The sequence below is a fragment of the Lasiodiplodia theobromae genome, assembly GCF_012971845.1.
Source record: "Lasiodiplodia theobromae strain AM2As chromosome Unknown scaffold_22, whole genome shotgun sequence".
NCBI lineage: Eukaryota > Fungi > Ascomycota > Dothideomycetes > Botryosphaeriales > Botryosphaeriaceae > Lasiodiplodia > Lasiodiplodia theobromae.
The window spans coordinates 125,639-144,205 of NW_023336428.1; the positions used below are offsets into that span (position 1 = coordinate 125,639).

The following is an 18,567-nucleotide window of genomic DNA, read 5'->3' on the forward strand; positions in this document are numbered from 1 at the left end:
CTTGATCTGGCCATCCGAACCACCCACTATTACCTCGCAACAGTCGACCTGGATCAACTACCGCACCACTCGACCTGGATCAGCCACCGCACCGCCCGACCTGGATTAGCTACCGCGCCTCTCGACCTGGATCAGCCACCGCACCGCTCGGACTCCCGAGGTTTTGGGGCGCGGGAGGCAGGCGCGATGGTGTCGGCGGCCGGAGCAGCAAGGAATGTGGTTGAAGTGACAGAGAATTGGCACGGCTGTTTTGACATCTGTGCGGCAGGGAAGCCCTGCTACTGCTGTGGCTTTGCATGGGGGTGATCGTTGCGTCAGTTGACTAGGATTAAAAGCTAGGGCTCTCCTAATTATAGGCAGCGGCTGCTGCATGGCTCACCTGCACGCAATCATCCACCGCCCTGCCTATAAAACCGCCCAACCACACGCCATGCCTTCTCCTGACCTCTCCGCGCTACCCACGCCGCCCGCCTAAAAGCACCGCCAACTGTGCCGGAATAGATACGACGCCCTCGATTACAACATCTTTACCATGCGTTATCGACCTCACGGAAGAAACTACTAGAGGATGTTGTCTCTTCGCGGCCAGTTTGCTGGCCCTGGTAGCTGAAATGCTGCCTTATCGTGCCATTGGCGCAGTGGTCATCAAGCTGTGGAGGCACCAAACAGTCGTGTTGGAGGCTGCCCATGTTCGTTGCATGGATATCTACGGCAGGAAAAAAGGACTTCCCGAGAGAGTCTTTCTGCTGGGAATTGCCCCGCATGCAACGTCAGTCAGTCCGGGATGTCACTTCGCCGCGAAAATATACGAGAATGGGAGCTTGTGTACGCAGGCTTAGGAGGTTGGAAAGGGGCAAAGCGGAAAAGAGGACGCAGGAAATTGAGATTTTTGGAGACTTCTGAAGCGGAGGGTTGAAGATGTATCCCTGAGTTACGACGACAGCATCTGTGGAGCGCTTGCCCCTGTCGTTCATGCGATGCTCTGCAGTATCCAAATAATTTTAGCTATGTCATGGGTAGTTGAAGCTATCGTCCGGATGTAAATGTAGAATTAATAATTGTACACTCACGTCCGGATGATAGCTTCAGCTCTCCACATATGTTATTTTTCTAAGAAAAGAGCTAGGTATAGTTATGCCCGGGGCCTTACTATTCTTTACACTAGCCTTCGGCTGTTTAATTATTTGGTAGCTTATACTAGGTTTCCCTCGTAGGGCGCACTATGTTTTCTACTTTCGTCTATGATTAACCGAGTTATACTACCGCTAGAGAAACTGAGAGGGATGGAGGACCTCACCGTCTGGGAATCAGTCGTCTGAGGTGCTTCATACTATTTCTACATTGCTGCCTGAAATTCTGCGGGCTTATGTAAGCGATGGCGGGCGATATCATTGGCCAAGATCCCCCGCAGCCTGTTGCTAATCCGTCGCCGGTTAACGTTAATGAATAACATTTAACATTAACCTACCCGCATCAACTCCTGCGTTTTGACATTACCAAAGTCAGTCCGGAAATCTTCTCATGCACTCTCCCACACACCCTCTACCAGCAAGCCTCACGCCGACCGAAGCCGATGAATCTTCCACCTCGTCGCACCACACCGTCAGCACTGACACCGACCAACCCCCGGCCACACAGCCCTCATCCTCATGTGACTGCTTCGCGCACCTACGACCTGCCAACCTCGAGGCATGTCTTGCCTTCGATGAGGTAGCTTCAGAGATCAAAAACGCGCCGAACGCGTTTCCCTACCACCGCAACTTCATTTCCATCGAGACCATCGTGCCGCTCAGCTCGCTACAGCACCCGCCCCATGATGAAGAACCGCTGAGCCAAAGTCAAAGCCAATCCGGATTCCTCCCGCAGGCCAGCGCCACGGAAACGGAGACGGACGATGAGACGACGGCAACTCAGGACCCCCGCCTCGTCTGGACGGGGCACTACCGCTTCTCGTTCGACGCGCCGCTGGAGCTGCCACCGCTGGGATGGCGCGTCGGTTCTGGACGGTGGAAGAAGAGCACCAAAGCGAACGCTTCTGCCGCCTCCACCGCCGCTGCTTCGGTCCGTAACCACGGCGGCGTCGACCTGCTGCTGGCCAAGACGCGGGTGCCGGCGTCCGGACTGGCGGGGCTGCACGCACGCTTCGCGTTCGAGCGCAACGGGGCGCTCATGCTGGTGGTGGAGAACCCGCGGCGGCCGACGGTGGTGCTGGGCGACGAGAGCTTCGACGCGGGCAGCCGGGTGCTGGCGAAGCCGCGCTGCCGCATCGGGCTCGGCAACCTGGCGTACGTGTTCGAGTACGTGGTGCGCAGCGGCGGGCCAGAAAAGGAGCGCGCGTTCCAGCAGCGGCTGGGCCGCTTCCTGCGCGAGACGTTCAGAGGCCGCGATGCTACGCCGCCGCGCGAGTTGCTGGCCAGCCCTGCCGAGGCGGATCATCCGCTGTGCGATTGGCTGATCAGGGGCACGGTGGGGAGGGGTGCGTTCGGGACGGTGACGGCGGCAAGGCATAGGGTGACGGGGAGGATCGCGGCGGCGAAGATGGTGGTGAGGACGCAGAGGAGCGTGGGCGAATGCATGAAGGAGATTGATATCTGCGCGAGGGTGCCGGAGCATGTAAGCCTGACTTCCTTCTCCTCTGTCAATCCAGGTCAATGCAAAACAGCAGTAAATGAAATCTCGTTAAAGTGTAAAACGCTAAAGAACGATAGCCAAACGTTTCCACCCTCATCGACACCATTTACGAACGCGGCGAGCGCTGGTATACCGGTCCACGCCCCGAACGCGTCTGGCTCATCTCCTCCCCGTTCGTGCGGGACACGCTGGCCGCCTACATCCAGTCCTCATCTTCGACCTCCTCCTTCTCCGCCCCCCTACCCCCGCAGCTCCTCCACGTCCGCCTCACACTCTTCTATCAGCTCCTCTCCGGCATCGCCCACCTCCACTCCCACGGCTTCCTCCACCGCGACATCAAGCCCGCAAACCTGGGCATCGTATCGATGCCGCCTGTTGCCAGCACCTACCCGCTCTCTTCGTCCATCGCCACCGTTGCCGTCGCTGCTGCTGCGAACAACAATAACAGGCTACCACCGCACCAGCAGCCGCGCATCGTCATCCTGGACTTCGGCCACGCCATCCACGCGCCGCGCGCGCTGCCGCGGCCCGGCGCCGTCGGCACGGTGCCCTACCTGGCGCCCGAGATGGAGCACGCCGAGTACGGGTCGGGCGTCGACGTGTGGGCGCTCGGCGTCGTCGGGTGGCAGCTGTTCGTGCAGAAGGCGCTGCCGTGGCGGCGCGTCCCCGAGGAAGAGGCCGTGTGGATGGGGAGGGTGGCGGCGTTGAGGGAGAAGGTCGAGGAGATGGGTGACGACGGGGAGAAGAGCGTGTTCGGGCTCTTGCTGCGGATGCTGGAGTGGGATGAGGAGGATCGGGTGGGGGCGAAGGAGGCGTTGGGGCATGCTTGTTTCAGGAGGGTGAGGGAGGAGGTGGAGAGGGGGGAGAAGGAGGGGGCGAGGAAGAGGGTGAGGAGAGGGTCTTTAGAAACATAGATATGAGTAGACTATATAGCATTTGCATATATTATGAATTGACGATTGATGAATAGATCCCAAAGTCTGGGCATAGGACGATGGCTGCTCAAATTATCAAATTTTCGTCTTGTTTATCGTCTCCTCGGTATAAGAATGGTAATTGTGATTCATGGTCTCGGAAGGTAAAATCACTTGCATTCTACATTTCTTTAGATCTACAACCGACCCTTTGGTGAATGCACCCTTGCCTTCCATTACTCCTTGGACGTAGCATCATCAACGGTAGTGCTACTGGCGGTTAGCATTCGGCTCAGAACTCCCCAGCGGTCGAAGTAGAAACGGAGCTTTCTACTGCAGGAATCTAAATACTAATTGTTTTAGAAGATGGCATTGTTTTGGTTCAGTCTTTCCAGTGACCCTCACGGGCATTAGCAAATTCCCCAAGCATAGAAATTAAGGTTTTACTGGCAGGAGCAGGCGATGCTGGAAATAAGGGTGATTTGCAGGTACGGACACACAGCACTAGCAGTAGCTTCTCCAATTCGACTTGCCACCAGCGCCGCCAGCATTAGGGGCAACTCGAGTTACCGTTAACCGTATGCGTCTTAATCCAACTCTATTAGCTCTATCAGCTGCAACCAGCCGCTGCTATCCACCTAGAGAATTGTGCCGATGCGAATTTGGACTGTAATTCTTTGCAATACTCCTTGCGAAAAGTGAAACCGCCAAAATCCCCTGTTCTAATCCATATGATAATCCTTGAAATCCATGCGCCTTTATTATGCCCCTAAACCAATATTCCAGATTGTTCTCTATGCCATTTCCATCCTGCGACCGCTGCTAGCATCGCTCGAATTAGCAGCAAGATACGCATCACGCGTCAGCTGCGCAACCCTCGCATCGGCATTCTTCGTCGCCAGGGCAGAGTCCTTGTCGAGGCGGAACCGCGTGTAGTTGGAGGGCAGGTAAGCGCTCGGGTGGTAGACGTTGAGGAGGATGAAGCAGACTGCGCGCTACCGTTAGCCAGAGCCCCTTTTTTTCCACTCCATCCAATTGTCTTTGGAAGCATGTCAGAGACTTACCAAACACCGGTAGGGCGTTCAAGATGAATGTAACGAAAAACGTGTCGGTCCAACCAAGCAGAATCCAGATCCACACGAGGATGGAGCGCCCCTAGCATTCGTCCGTCGTCAGTCAATGTCTTTACAACTTCCCACATTCAAATGCCGAAAGGGTGTTGTCGTTGTTTCCCCCAAGCTTACCGTCAAAAGACCGCCGACGACACCCACGCAGACCAACAACTTCCTCTCCTTTTCCGTCTCCACCGTACCCTTGCCGCCCAGCACCACCTTCTTGAACCTCACGACGAAGCCGATGAAGACGAGCAGCAGGATGGTCTGGGCGACCAGGGCGGCCCAGACGAAGACCCAGATGGGGACGCACTGCACGAGGGCGAAGAGCACGAGGAAGGCGTTCATCCAGCGGAAGGCGTAGCGCGGGTGGAAGAGGAGCGGCTTGCGGGCGGTGAGGAGCGCTGGCGGCGAGGCGTGCCAGACGAGGCGGACGAAGAGCGTGAAGAGTGTGTGCGTAAGGGAGAGGGCGGCGAAGCTGTTTGGGGGGCGGGAGGGAATAGTGGTTAGTCGGGTTTTCGTTTTGACGGTTTAGATGATGGGCTTGTGGAAAGTGGGAGGGAGACGTACGAGTCGAAGATGAGCGTTAGGAACATGTAGCCGGGCTCTTCGTAGATGTCTACGTATCCTTGGTTGTACCAGGCGGCGCGGATCGAGTAGCCAACGATCAGGACTGCCGATGGCGGATAAGTAACTTTGGACAATATTGCGCCATGCTGGGTTCAGAGAAAACCTACATATGCCGCTTAGGATGAGGGACCAGAAAATCCATGTGCCGTGGCGATAAGCCTTGTAGGCCGTGAATGCAGTGGCGAAGACAAACACCACGAGGGTGACAATAGGTGGGATGATTTCGGTGGCCATCTTTGAATGAAGGTGGATGTCGGGCAAGTCTGGTGTCTGGGTAAAAGGTGGCGCTGGTAGTACAAACGAGTGTAGAGAGGATGAAGTCGATGCTTGAGCTGGACAAGCAGTGGTTTGGCTCCCGTCAACAGCATGCCGGGCCAAGGTTTACATATGTGCGACATGAAACTAAGAAACGGAGTCCAAAGATGCACTGCCGGCTGGCTGTGTATGCACCACTGGGTTAGGGCCGCTGACCAATACGAACAGTTCTGCCTTGGTCCATGCGGACAGCCTCGCGTAGGGGGGGTTGATCCACAGCCAAGCTGTACAACGGGCAGCACCATGCATATTATTGGCTAACGTCAATCAACCCTATTTTCCTGTGTCTCGGTGCGACCGTTTCTGAAATCCTACTCGGCTTCAGCATCCGTGGTGCAGTGATCCGACTATCGAACTCGGTAAGCAATCGGCAATGTCATCACCCCACACCAGCAGCGCGAGGCTGTGCGATGAAAAGAAGCGAGTCTTTCTTATTACCTATAGTTGAAAGAGCCTGGTGGCCTAAGAGGTGTGTGTTTAGAGAATGAGTGCGCCCCGGCATAATTCCATCTCTAGTCAGTTGCAAAATTCAGCCCGACATCTGCTCTCCAGGGGGCCCTTAGACGCGCTAATCCGCTTAACGGGACCGGCAAGAGCTCTCCGCAGTAACCTCGCAAGGAACAGGCTAGAGCCCGGGAACTAGTTTAAGCAAGGCTGAATCCGTGCTCAGCTCGTCACGCAACATTCATCGCCTCTTATTCTTGTCCCTCAGCCATTTGTCGCAAGCCAATGCCATTCATCACTTGCGGCAAGGCTGTTGCGCTTGACAGTGGGACACAACAGTGCGCTCTTGACAGCAATCTTAGTCTTCATTTGCATGTATGCCAACACTTCAACGACTAGTCAGTGTCTTGTAAACGGCTGCAATGCCGTGCGATCCATCCGCGCATCCTTGGCCGGCTTTTCACTCTTGCTTTGTGTCGAGACGTTACTGACTTTTCGTTGTCCATGACGGTCTGGAGACTATGTCTGACTTCCGGCTCTCAGCCGATTGCTCAGAAGATCTAATAAAACCTAGGAGGACTAAGAGCTCTATTGCTCTTAATTGCTCGCGCGCTCAGGCAGTTTGAGACCAATAATATTTATGACGGGATTGAGTTCACTTTTTCTGTTCTTTTCTCTCAGCTGCAGAGCTAAGGCGGTCGAAGCACCGGCCAAGGGCCCGAGATTAAGCTCCAGGCCAGTGCATGTTACTTCTGGAAGACAGCCACAGGGCACAGCCCCGCCCTTAAGCGAGCGACGGGATGTCATTCCTTTTCGGTCAAATCGGAAGGTTTGACTTGTGCAAGGCGGACTTCCAGTTCAATACTGGTCTGTGCACTGCCTAACTTGGCAAGGTGCAGCATCGAGATCCCCTTATTTGGGACGCCGTAATCTTCGCGCTAACTGTCACTCATGAAGCTGCCTTGCCATCGCGTCCTGAAACATGCACCGCACGATTTGAACTGACAAGGCTGTGAACCATCAACATCGACCCTTTTCATTACAACTCTGCATCGCCACCACTGCCCGACCAGCATCAGTGGAAAACAACAACCACGAAAGGAACGACGGCTCTACATGGCGACCTTTGGCGGCTGGACGTACTCATACTGAACCGAGACCGGAGATTCCGCTGCGTCTCTCTTCGAGAAACGGACCCAAGCAGCGCCGCTCAACTCGGCGACAAAATTCCAGCCCTTCAAGTGCTTCGGCATGGCGTCGTGGGCGGCCGGGACCCTCGACTCGCGCAGCGCGTAGGCCATCCACTCAGTCAGCGAGCCGGGCGTCTGATCCCACACCTTCTTGCGGGCATCCTTGCGGTAGCTCGACTTGTAGACGCAGCAGGCGACGAGCAGGAAGGCGTTGTAGGCGCAGAGCCAGGCGAAGACGGCGGCCGTCAGCAGCACCAGGGCCGAGATGAGGGCCGGCACCTCTGTCGCCTCGACCATGCAGCCGACGCGGTCCAAGGGGTTCGGCAAGCGGTCGACGCGCTGCTCGGACGCGGCGACCATGACCATGGCGTTGAGGTACTTGACCAGCCGCGTCGCCGTGTCGTTGTAGGCCGCGCCGCCCACGCCGCGGTACATGGAGCCCTGCACCGCCGCCGCCCACGACGCCAGCGCCTGCGCCGCGTCGACGTGGGCCAGCACCTCGTCGACGAAGGCCTTGTCGGCGCCGCCCACGGTGCAGTGCAGCACGTCGAAGCTGCGCTCCGCCGTACCCGTGCGGTTCCAGTCGATCAGGGCCCGGACGTCCCAGGCGTCGCCGGGTCTCTCCTCTGCCGTGTGGTATCCGGCCGTTGACGCCGTCAAAGCGAAGAGCTGCGAGTAGTCGGTCGGGTCCGGGTCGTTGGCCAGGGCGTCGGTGAAGACGCGGATCTGGTCGAGTTGCGTGTAGGGATACAGCTTGCCCGCCGCGACGGAGCCGTTGACTACGTCGATGTAGGCCGTGTCCCACGCCACCATCAGCGGCGTCAGCGCGTCGCCCGTCTCGTACTCGCAGACCCACGATCCGAGCATGTCCTCCGGGTCGCGCGCCCGGAAGTCCAAATTGTCGTCGACGCGCCGGTAGATGCCGTTGGGCCCGCCGTTCAAGACACTGTAGTACTGCGCACTCATCGCCCAGCCGAACGCTTCGCCGTTGATGTCGGGGAAGATGCTGATGGTGTTGGCCGCGTCGGACGCGGACGGGTGGTCCGAGGCGACGACCATGCCCCCGCGGAACATGCAGGTGCCGGGGATGTGCTGGTCCAAGACCAGCGCCGACACGGCCAGGTCGCTGAAGACGGCCAGGATCGAAGTCATGATCATCAACGACCCCAGGATGATGCCGCCGGGCATGGCCCTGAGCTTGAGTATCAGCCAGTACGGCATGAACCCTCGCTGCCATCCCGTCATGTGCGTCAATTTCACCGGCCGCCGTCGCAGCAGCTGTCTGCGCACCCAGAGATTGCAGCACACATCTCCAAGAAGCGCGATGGCGACGACAATGACGGTAAAGTAGACACGCAGAAGCAGACGAATGATGCTGCTGGAGACGGAAAGATGCAGCATTGTATCAGCGTCGCCTTTGGAAGGTTAGCACGCGTTGCTGCAATTTCGAAACAAAACGATACCTCACTGAATGTTTGTAGAAGCTCTGGAGCACCGCGTGTAGCGTAGTGCATGGCAAGCCCGACAGCATCCCACCACGATACTTATGATCCGTAATGTGTGCCCTCCGACTTTAGGCAGCGATGTGGCAGCTTACTAGCTTCCGAAATTGATAGCTCCTGCATACCTCCGTGGAAGCTCAACTGAGGTGGTGCCAGGAACGGTGTAGCTAATCAGAACTCTACCTTTCAGCCACGCCGACGCCATGCATCCCAGCTGCAGTCCGAGAACTTGCTTGGTAATTCCCACGTGCTGCTAACGGATTTCACGGCAGAGGCTTCCTTAGACAGCATCCGTAGAATCAAAGTTTAACACGGACTGGCAGCAAGGATTAAAACGCTGGTGATATTTGCCTTATATGGTCGCGTTCTATTCAATCAGTATTTTCGAACCAAAGATACTGATGTGGTGCCCAAGTCACAGCAGTGACGAGGCCGATTGCCCTGAACTGACGGCAAAAGCCGTGCTGTGCAATATGGCCTGTGAGAAGAGACAGCCAACAAGGCAAACGCAGGCGAGCATCCTTGACTAATATTCAGGCTGAAACCCGACCAAGATGGGCTTCTTGGTGTTTGTGCTACACTACCTGATCAGGCTGGGTTGTTTCAGCTTGGCTTCCAAATCGGGAAGGGGCGTCCTTCAGCCCAGCCTCGTGTCTGCAGGCACCCACCGTTAGCACTATAAAATACGTGCCTGTCATACCATTCGTTGTAGCACAGAATAATGCGTGGGCGGCGAGTGCCGTGATGGACGCAGCCTCCTTGCACCAATTTTTTCCGAGATGGACAGACAATCTAAGGGAACGTCTAGACATAGACATGAGATGTAGTGTATTCTGATCCCATGTAGATCTCGACTACTCATGAGAGCAGGCTACTACAACCTTTCACGAATTGGTTTTAGGGAAAGCGAAATTCAACTGGAAATGAATGCGAAAATATGTAAGATAGCTTACTGATCGACTAAGCTGAATAGGGAAATTGGTCTGGATGTGGAAGAGACAAACGACTGGTTTAGCACCCAGGCTTCCGGGTGTCAGGTATGCCTTTTGTTATGGACTTATTGTGGTATAAGCATTCTCTAACATAAGTACCGTCACACCGGATTCAAGTGATTTTCCGAAGGAATTCAGGCAAGGCTGATCAGTGGGGCCAGTGTATGTTCATAAACTCATCATATTGGTATCATTACTGCGACTCCATCTCCGCTCATCTCATCCACCGGAGACTGCAGGCAAAACTATTAAGTAAAGAGGTATCATGGCAATCTCTGCTCCAAAAAAACACCAACTCTTCCACTGCTCTACTCATCATCACCCATGTTCTGCTTCGGCTTGTCGAAGGTGAAGACCTTCTTCCACCTGAAAGCGAGCAGGTCGCTGGTCGTCTCCTTGACCTGGATCCAGTTCTCGGCGACGATCTCGCGCGTGGGCTTCTGGAAGATGAGGTCGATCTCCTCGAGCGTCTTGTCCTTGGTCTCGGGCATGAAGAACAGCTGGTAGAACCAACCCAGGATGGCGATACCACCGTAGAAACCGAGAGTGAGACCAATGCGGGTCATGGCGTTCTTCATGCGGTCGAAGTTGTACGTGACGATGAAGGACGACAGGAAGAGCCAGCCGTCCGAGGTCGTCATGCCGTAGGAACGGAGGTACGTGGGGTAGGCCTCGCTAGGAACAACCTGTTCGAGAACGTTAGCTCGGAAGGCATTTGAGAGTAATCGGACGTGTCAAGAACTTACCCAGGTGAGCGTGGCGTACGAGCCGAAGAAGCCCTGGTAGATGATGATACCAGTGAGGTACACAGCCTGCTGGTTCGTGACGCTACCGGCATACTCAGAGACACCGCAGAGAATAAGACCAATGAAGAAACCGGGAAGCATAGCAATGGCCCAGAAGCGACGACCGCAGCGTTCCATGTACAGGACGGCAGGGATGGTGCCGAGCAGGAGGGAGCCACCGCCGACGAGAGACATGTAATTGGCCTGGATCTTGTCGAAACCGATGTCGCTCATCAGAATGGACATGTAGTACATGATTGCGTTGATACCAGTGAACTGGCCGAGGAAGATCATGATGTTGGCGTAGACGATGGCACGACGAGCACGGGGCACAGTGATGAAGTCGAGCCAGGGGAAGCGCCTGTTGCTGGCGCCAGCGGCAATCTCGGCGTCCTCCTGCTCCTGCGAAGCCTTCATGACGAAGAACTCCTCGCGAGAGTCGGCAGTCTCAAGACCACGAATGCGCTTCCAGACCTTGAAGGCCTTCAGGGTCTCACCCTTGTGCATGTAGAAACGAGGAGATTCGGGCATGAAGAGCATACTGTTGCAGTGTTAGATGGGTACTATGGTCAAGATAAAAGTGGCGGCTTACCCGATAAGCATGATGGTGGAGAAAACAAGGGATGAACCCAGGATGTAGCGCCAGTTGCCAGGGACCTTCAGGAAGATGGCAGCGACGACGTAACCCAAGACCTCGCCAAGAGCAATGTTGAACTGGTAAAGGGAGACCATGTTTCCACGGAGTCTCCTCTCGACAGTCTCGGCGACGTAGACGGGGACGGTACCGCCCTCGAGACCAACACCAACGCCGAGCAGCAGACGGGCGACGACGATCATGGCGAAGTTCATGGAACCGGCGCAAAGCGCGCCGCCAATGGTGTAGAAGACGCATGAGATGATGATGGACCAGCGGCGGCCGAACCATTCGTTGGCGGGCGACAGCAGCAGAGCACCGGCGACGGCGCCAAGCGGCATGCCGGCGTTGACCAAACTGTTCTGCGAGTCGTTCAGACCCAGATCCTCGGGCAGGAACAGGTTCGCGCCGGAGATCAGGGACTGGTCAAGGCCCGAGAGCAGACCACCCATGGAAGCGAAGGTGACCAGCAGCCATGTGAAGTGCTTCGGGTTCTTGAACTCGAGATCGAACATGCCCTTCTTGTAGCCCTCGGCCTTGTGGTCGTCCTCCAATTGGCGGATCAGGGCGTCGACCTCCCAGCTGCCGTTCTTGGCAATGGCAATGGCATCGGCCTCGCTCTTGACCTGAGGAACGCTGCCCGTGCGGACAGCCTCCTCGATCAACTCGTGGTTGGTGGGCGCGTGCTTCTCCACGTGGGAGGCGTCGGTGGTCTTGTCCGAGGGCTTGATCTCGGACATGGTGGAAAGAGTTGCCGGATCGAGGGAAAAAGAAACAAGACCTGCCGGGGTATCAGGCGCAGGAAGGCAGAGGAGTGAATGAGGCAGGAGGAAGCGCCGTCAATTGCGGATTGGGGAGGGCTTTATGGGCGGCCGGCTCTGATCGTCTCGCCCTTGACTGCAGAAACTGGTGACACCCCGGGCCCCGCTGGTCGGACTGCGGAGGACTGGAGTGCCCCGTCGTTCGCTGAGCGCCGGGCCGATTTGCAGGCACTGTGCTGGGGGTTAGCCCCGGAGCAGACAGGCGTAGTGGAGGGGTGCTCCGTTTCTGATTGCGGCTCTGGGCGCCCAATGAGCCAACCGTAGCGTGATGTCGGCGGCTGATGGGCACTCAACGCCTCTTTGCGTCGGCGCATGTCACCCGCGCCCGTTGCTGGTCGGCTTCTGCGCCGTTGCCGACGCCGGCGAATTTGTTGGGTTGCGCTGCCCTCGCGACGTCGTCAGCCAAGGGCGGGAGCCGCTGCTTGACTGACTCTTGCGCACGCTTATGCAGCGCCCGCCCGCTGCTTGTTCGCTGCCGGGGGCGCTTGGGCCTGGGCGGCAAACGGTCGCGCGGCCCACATCGCGGCCTGAAGGAGTGCGCGCAATTATCGTGGCGTGAAGGGCGCGGGCGACGTCGTGGATGGCAATTGCCGGCGCTGGACGCTTTTTTCGACGCGAGTCCCGGACTCCAGACCCACTCTGCTCCGCGGTGAGCTCCCCGTGGCACGTCGTCGGAGAAAGTGCGGGCGCGGAGTAAAGGGGGGCTCCGCGCTTCGCCTCCCCACGGGAATCAACCTGCGAGCCTGGAGATCATGAGCCTGCCCAAATTATCCGGACGAACAACAACGCGAATTGCTTCCCTCGCCCTCTGGATAAACTCACGATGCTCAGCCTTACCCGTACAGATCTCCCGCACGCGTGCCGCCAAGCAGCCTTTCCCGCAGCCATCCCTTGGCCGCCGCCTTTTCCAGAACCTTAATCGAACCAACGGCGCTCGGGGCCAGTCTGAGCCCCAGAAACGCCCAATCCGGGCCCTTCTGCCACTGCCGCCGCCTCCAAACCGACCAGCTCACCTCGAATGCTTCCCGTTTCGCCAGAATTGCTCACTGTTGTCGACGCCGCAGCCCACGTGACCCATGCGAAATCCGGAGAAGAAATCCTGGGGAAGTGCCTCTTCGAGCGTGCAATCGTATGACGTCGTGAGACATTTTCTGCTCAAAAGTCCCTCTCTTGACCTTCTCTCGCCTTGCCAAAAGCACGCCGCGCTTGCAACGAAAAAGGCTGGTGGTGTTGCCGCTGTTGCGCCGCATGGAAACGCAATCCCGACATTTGCCGGGCTCATATCCAAAAGCGGTGAAGCTGTACGAAGCCCAGACTCGTGCTCGGCCCACTCCTTCCCAAGCAATGCAACGCCTCCGTGGAACCCTGCTTTTTCTGCCCTTCACGATGCTCTCGTGCCGGCCCCCTTCGAGCTTGCGCGGTGGCGATCCTACGTCAGCTGGCTTCGAAGCCGTCGGCACTTTTCGGCCGGCCTTGTTGGATCCTGCTTGCCCTTGCGGAGCCCCGTGTGTGAAAATTTTAAGATGCTCGCGGCGGCACGCGCCCACTGGAGATCCGGAGCGTATCTCTGCGTCTCCAGTTCTCCAGTTTTCCTGTTTGACCATGCGGGTGTGCCAAGTGCGTGGCTTCGGAGCGTGGGCGTGGCACCTTGGCAAGGATGCTGGCGCCCAACAACCTGGTTCGACAGGCACTGCCGGGGAAATCCTGTTGATGACCTCAGCCATGTTTCGCCGTGCCTGAGCACTTCCCTGCTTCTTCTGTGGTACTGGAGCGAAGTGGCGTCCGTTCTTGTCATCGTGACCGAACGACAAATCCCTGCCGTTGTGGGACTGGTCTTGAACAACCATATGGCCGGTGAGGCAACGACCCGTCACGACCAATCTACGACCTAGCGCCACCCGGGGTAGCCGGTGAAAGATCTCAGAACACGTCGAATCCTAACGCGTTGCGGCGCACAAAACCGAGAAGGCGAAGACCGCGAACGGGTGATAACCGTGAGAGAAGAGGCAGATTGAGTGAAGACAACAAGGGCGTGATCCTTCAGTCTCCCGGCCATGGCCTGATGAAGGTGTTCTGGAATCCTGTGGCCTGACTGCCATTGGTGGATGATTCAAGCGACGCGTTTAACGAGTAAGCCCGTGACTCTTCAAAGCATGCGCTTACAAGAACGACGTACTTTTTTCTACACAGATGGCATTTTCCTTACCTCGTCAGCCTTTCCATTGCATTCATCCGCCTTCAGTCCCCATATGCCGAGACAAATCTGCTCTAGTCTTTGGAACGCATGGCTGCGAACCAGTTGACTCCTTAGCAAAATCCTCAAAGTGTCGGTTTTACATCACGCCATACCCGTGATGCGCTATTAGGAGACTCCTGCGATTGGGGCGTGGCCACAAGATGCAAACACGGCCAGCTGGCTGCTTCTCTGGACACATTTCAGATTCACGTAGGGTTTCGCTGCCTGCAAGTTCAGATCTTGACAATGTGACGAGGGCCAGCGAGCTGGACTGAATCAGTTGCAATCCCTGTATAAGGGGAGTGAGTAGTGGATTTGGAGCAAACGTTTTACAGGCGGATCCGCCCAAATTTTGCATGATATAGGCTTTTCGTTGTGCTGCGACACTCTTCTTGTATGCCGATTGTAGTGAAGGCCATGCTGTTGAGGAGTAGCCTCATTTGGAAATGGTCAATAGCGTGCCCGCACAGCCTTATCAGTGGCATCGGGTACCGCCATTAGCCGCGATGGAGCACTATCCGTGAACGGATCAAATGAAGATTGGAAGGAAAATGCAACTGGAAAGCAGTCCAGTCAACCAATGTTAGCAGGTCTGGAGCATCAATGGCCTTCCAGCAGATCCCGACAGTCCTGGTTGCTTGTGGGTATAAGAGCGAGATTGAGTGTTTAGCGTTCCCTCTTCGAGTGCGAACGAGGATAGAGTTGTAGGGATCGATTGTCTAGACTGTACAAGCGCGGATGCGCAAGGCTAACCACCCGATGATCCCGGCCGCAGATTGACGCTGATTTAGTACCAAGTCTTCTTGCCCTGTAGTATATCATTAGAGCTGCCCTGCAGACCACAGACGAGCCAACGTACCAGAACCTGGCGGCACATCATGTACATGCTAGCGGCGAAGCCACCCCAGAGCATGGCGTGGTAGGGGAGGAGGATGGCCCTGCTGCGGGAGGTCTGGCGAAGAGCATCAGCCTGGATCCAAAAAGTAACCCCGAGCCCTCCGTATGTTGTGATTTAAGGTATGCGGGATGACGTAGAATTCGGCGTGGGGTACAGTTCGGCGGTCTTCAACGGGGGTTTCCGGCGGAGCTCACCTTCTGCCACTGCCTGACGCCGTCGTGCTTCTGGAAGAGGCGCTGGTAGTAGGGAACGCGGTTCTCGCGGTTGACAAAGCTGCACCGGAATTAGCAAGCTGCGGGCATACGGAAGGGATGACCAAGCTCAGCCGGGTCCCATGGGCGCAGCGGGCAGCGGGCGCGCGCGGTGCGGAACCACTGCGGAGGAGCAGGACGACTCACCCGGCCATGTTGATCGAGTTGGTGGGAGCGGAAGAGCGGAGAGGATGCAATTGGATGGGCTGTGAGCTTGGAGATGGCAGAGTCGTTGTATCGACTGATCGCAAAGCACGCCAAGCCCGGAGCACGGATAAACCTTCGGCCCGGCGCAGAGGCATCCAATGCCTTGGCGCGGATTTGTCCATCAAAACCACGACCCGTCTCTTCCCCTGCCGCTATTTTGCGCTGTTGTCTACCCATCCGATGTCATGTCGGAGGGACTCTTCGTAACCCTCAACGTTACCAGGCAATGCGTAAAGCATTGGACCGGCTGCTCGCCAGACCCACGACATTGCGGATTCTTCGACACCTCGTAACCGAAAAAGAGCTCTCGTTCGCCTCCGTCGCGCGCGCGCACTGCCGACTACCTTCAAAGGTTTCTCTCGGACGACAAGGGCATGCGAGTCGCACATACGCATCTTCGAGGACCTCCGCAGAAGAACATGAGAATGGATTGCCTCCAACTCCCGGGTCCAATACCCTTGACTCTACTTCGGTCTCGGGGACACATGTTGAAACCCCGAAGGATGGGGCCAATACCTATATCGAGAAGTGGCTACGGATCCTGCTTTTTAGGCAAAGGTTGCAGGGAAGCGATGGGGTTCAGGCTGTCTGGAAAGAGCTGAGGCAATACAACCTGGATTTGCCAACGATTGGCCCCACCGCGCAATCCTTCTGGGTCATTTTCCTTTCTGATAATCAAACGCTCCCTGATGCGGTTGCTTACGCAGAGGATCTCAAGACCCGGACCGGCTTTTTTTACAAGCCGCTGTATGAGGTCGTCATTCGTCGTTGCCTTAGCGAAACCAAATCAACGAGGTTCATGGACGCTCACAAGTGGCATCACAAGCTGTCCTCAGCCTTCCCTCCACAAGATGGCGCAATGCGCCGAATTGCCTCTTGTGTCGACTCCAAAAAATCCTTGGAGGCCTTTAGCTACATTTACGTCCGCAATCACGAACGCAATGTGTACGATGTTCTCATTCCTACCCTTTGTAGCAAGAAACAGTGGCATAGAGCGCTGCGATGTCACAACTGGTTGGTCAGGATGAACGACCTCCCAACTGGAACAAACTCGGGCTCTGCCCTGGAGCTTACATTCCGGGAACTTTTGCTGGGGGTCGGAGAAGCGCAGAACACCAAGCAGAGCACTACTGCTGACCCTCGGGGTCAAGAATCCATCCATTTTTCTAGGGAATCCATGAACAGAGTCCTTGGAGAAGTTCATGGAGTTGAACCGAAGCGACTGGACGATCACTTTTGCGCCAGAATTTTTGCCACCAAAGCTTTCTCAATAGACGTCGTCATTCGCGGTTTGGCTATGTTTGGAATTGATGAGATCGGGCCACTAGCGCTACGTGAAATGGCCTCGAGGACGGTAGATCCTGAGAAGATATCCCATTGCATTCAGAGATTGAATGAAGCAGGCGTCTCTATTGGCAATGCCGTCTACTCTCAGGCTATCCGAAAATTTGCTGATAATGGCCGGAAAGATCTCATCAAATCTTTGATCACGACAGATCAGCACCCAGATGCTTTCGAGGACCATGATTTGCAGCGTAAGCTGCTTAGCACTTTCATCGAAAGAGGAGCTTGGGACGAGGTGCACAGGACCTTGGCAATTTTGACAGTCTTCCACGAAGATCCAGTCAGGGAACAATGGAACATTCTGGTACAAAAGCTTTCCTCTTTGCGGCACACCCGTATGCTCTGCAAGATTCTCGATGACATGGTGTCACAGAGCATCTCATTGACAGAAGGATCTCTGAGTGCGCTTCAAGTCTACCAGCTTCGTTCAAGATCTAAAGGAAACGCGCCTGCTGCCGGTGCCCTGGACTACGACGACACCACGTTGATCGCAAACATTTGGCGCGGCACGCTTGCCTCAGGCGGCCAAGTCGGGCCTGAGCGCTGGATCGAGATCTTTAAGCGCTACGGGATGACGGAGCGCTTCGCTGAAGTCGCCAAACTCGCGCTCTGGCTGGCCGACTGGTACTCCCCGCACAGGTTCTCTACCAGCCCAGGGACCCTTCAGAATTTGCTTCAACGTCAGCAAGAAGATTCTGTACCAATCCTCCAACGTGCCCTCGAGCCGACCAACCCACTTCATCCTCTCCGTCAGATTTTCACGAACCAGCAGCTCCGCGCATTCATTGCGTGGGGCGTACGTCGTGGTCTAGTCCTTCCGAGCCCGGCCAATCCCGCCAAGAGCAAGAAGCCGCCGCACTACTGGGCGCAGGGACTCCGGCTTTGCCTGGCGCTTCGCGCACGCGGGGTGTACGTCAGTTCCAAGATCGTAACGTGGGAGCTGTGTTTGCAATTAAGCCATCTCTTCGGACGTGGTCGGAGTGTTCGTGCCTACAATCGCCGCTCTGCTGCGAATGTCCGCTACTCCATTCTGGAGATGATCCAGTTCGCGAACAACCTATGGGTCAAGGCGGCTGGCAAGCCTTTGATGGACCCAAGACAGTTGGTTAGAGGACTAACAGATCACTTCGGACTCTGGTGGGCGAAAAGGCTGAGGTGGGATATACTGCAGCGGGTTCAGGCAGTGGAAATTTGGAGAATGAGAAATTCAGCTTTGCTCAAGCCCAGGACACAAACGAAGGGCGTGCATCGACATCGGAGCTAGATGCTCCTAAATCTCCTCCTGAGCTGGCAAGCAACGGAAAGCTTGGGACTGGTGATGAAAGTGGTGATCCGGATCAAGGCCCAGCGTGTAGATAGGTTTCGCAATGGCATCGCCCGTAAAGACATTCACATACAGAGGGGTATTGCAGCCGAATGCTAGCGCGAAGAATAGCAGGGCCTCAGAAAATAGGGGCTTTACCAGTTCCCCACCACATCGAATGATGAAAATATTCCTTTAGTTTCTGAACGGATCGCAGGCTCCTTTTTTTTTATGTTGGAGACCTAAAGTACATTGAACAACGCCCTGATGTCTTGGAAGGAGTTGGTTTAAGATCCATTGTACATTACAATTTACGCTTTTAGTCCACTCTTTCCTAGCACGGTCCACATCCATTCCT

At 56.1% G+C, this 18,567-nt stretch overlaps 6 protein-coding genes across 6 annotated transcripts; 2 read left to right on the plus strand and 4 right to left on the minus strand.

Annotated features, from left to right (window-relative positions):
* Positions 1–1,521: 1,521 nt before the first annotated feature.
* Positions 1,522–3,545, plus strand: LTHEOB_7320 (Protein kinase domain containing protein; the record flags this gene model as incomplete). Its single annotated transcript, XM_035516674.1, has 2 exons — positions 1,522–2,613; positions 2,709–3,545. The coding sequence occupies 2 exons, from the start codon at positions 1,522–1,524 to the stop codon at positions 3,543–3,545; spliced, it is 1,929 nt and encodes a 642-aa protein (XP_035371291.1).
* Positions 3,546–4,339: 794 nt separating this feature from the next.
* On the minus strand, positions 4,340–5,521 carry LTHEOB_7321 (Rta1 domain protein; the record flags this gene model as incomplete). Its single annotated transcript, XM_035516675.1, has 5 exons — positions 4,340–4,533; positions 4,610–4,700; positions 4,790–5,135; positions 5,228–5,330; positions 5,395–5,521. 5 exons carry the CDS (start codon positions 5,519–5,521, stop codon positions 4,340–4,342), a joined length of 861 nt encoding a protein of 286 aa, XP_035371292.1.
* A 1,637-nt stretch (positions 5,522–7,158) lies between these two features.
* Positions 7,159–8,637, minus strand: LTHEOB_7322 (uncharacterized protein; the record flags this gene model as incomplete). The annotated part of the gene is made up of 1 exon (XM_035516676.1): positions 7,159–8,637. The coding sequence occupies one exon, from the start codon at positions 8,635–8,637 to the stop codon at positions 7,159–7,161; it is 1,479 nt and encodes a 492-aa protein (XP_035371293.1).
* Positions 8,638–10,038: 1,401 nt separating this feature from the next.
* On the minus strand, positions 10,039–11,889 carry LTHEOB_7323 (Sugar transporter; the record flags this gene model as incomplete). Its single annotated transcript, XM_035516677.1, has 3 exons — positions 10,039–10,416; positions 10,477–11,056; positions 11,108–11,889. 3 exons carry the CDS (start codon positions 11,887–11,889, stop codon positions 10,039–10,041), a joined length of 1,740 nt encoding a protein of 579 aa, XP_035371294.1.
* A 3,104-nt stretch (positions 11,890–14,993) lies between these two features.
* On the minus strand, positions 14,994–15,510 carry LTHEOB_7324 (Transcription factor c6; the record flags this gene model as incomplete). Its single annotated transcript, XM_035516678.1, has 4 exons — positions 14,994–15,014; positions 15,066–15,158; positions 15,299–15,377; positions 15,503–15,510. 4 exons carry the CDS (start codon positions 15,508–15,510, stop codon positions 14,994–14,996), a joined length of 201 nt encoding a protein of 66 aa, XP_035371295.1.
* A 1,391-nt stretch (positions 15,511–16,901) lies between these two features.
* On the plus strand, positions 16,902–18,170 carry LTHEOB_7325 (uncharacterized protein; the record flags this gene model as incomplete). Its single annotated transcript, XM_035516679.1, has 1 exon — positions 16,902–18,170. The coding sequence occupies one exon, from the start codon at positions 16,902–16,904 to the stop codon at positions 18,168–18,170; it is 1,269 nt and encodes a 422-aa protein (XP_035371296.1).
* Between the last annotated feature and the right edge of the window lie 397 nt (positions 18,171–18,567).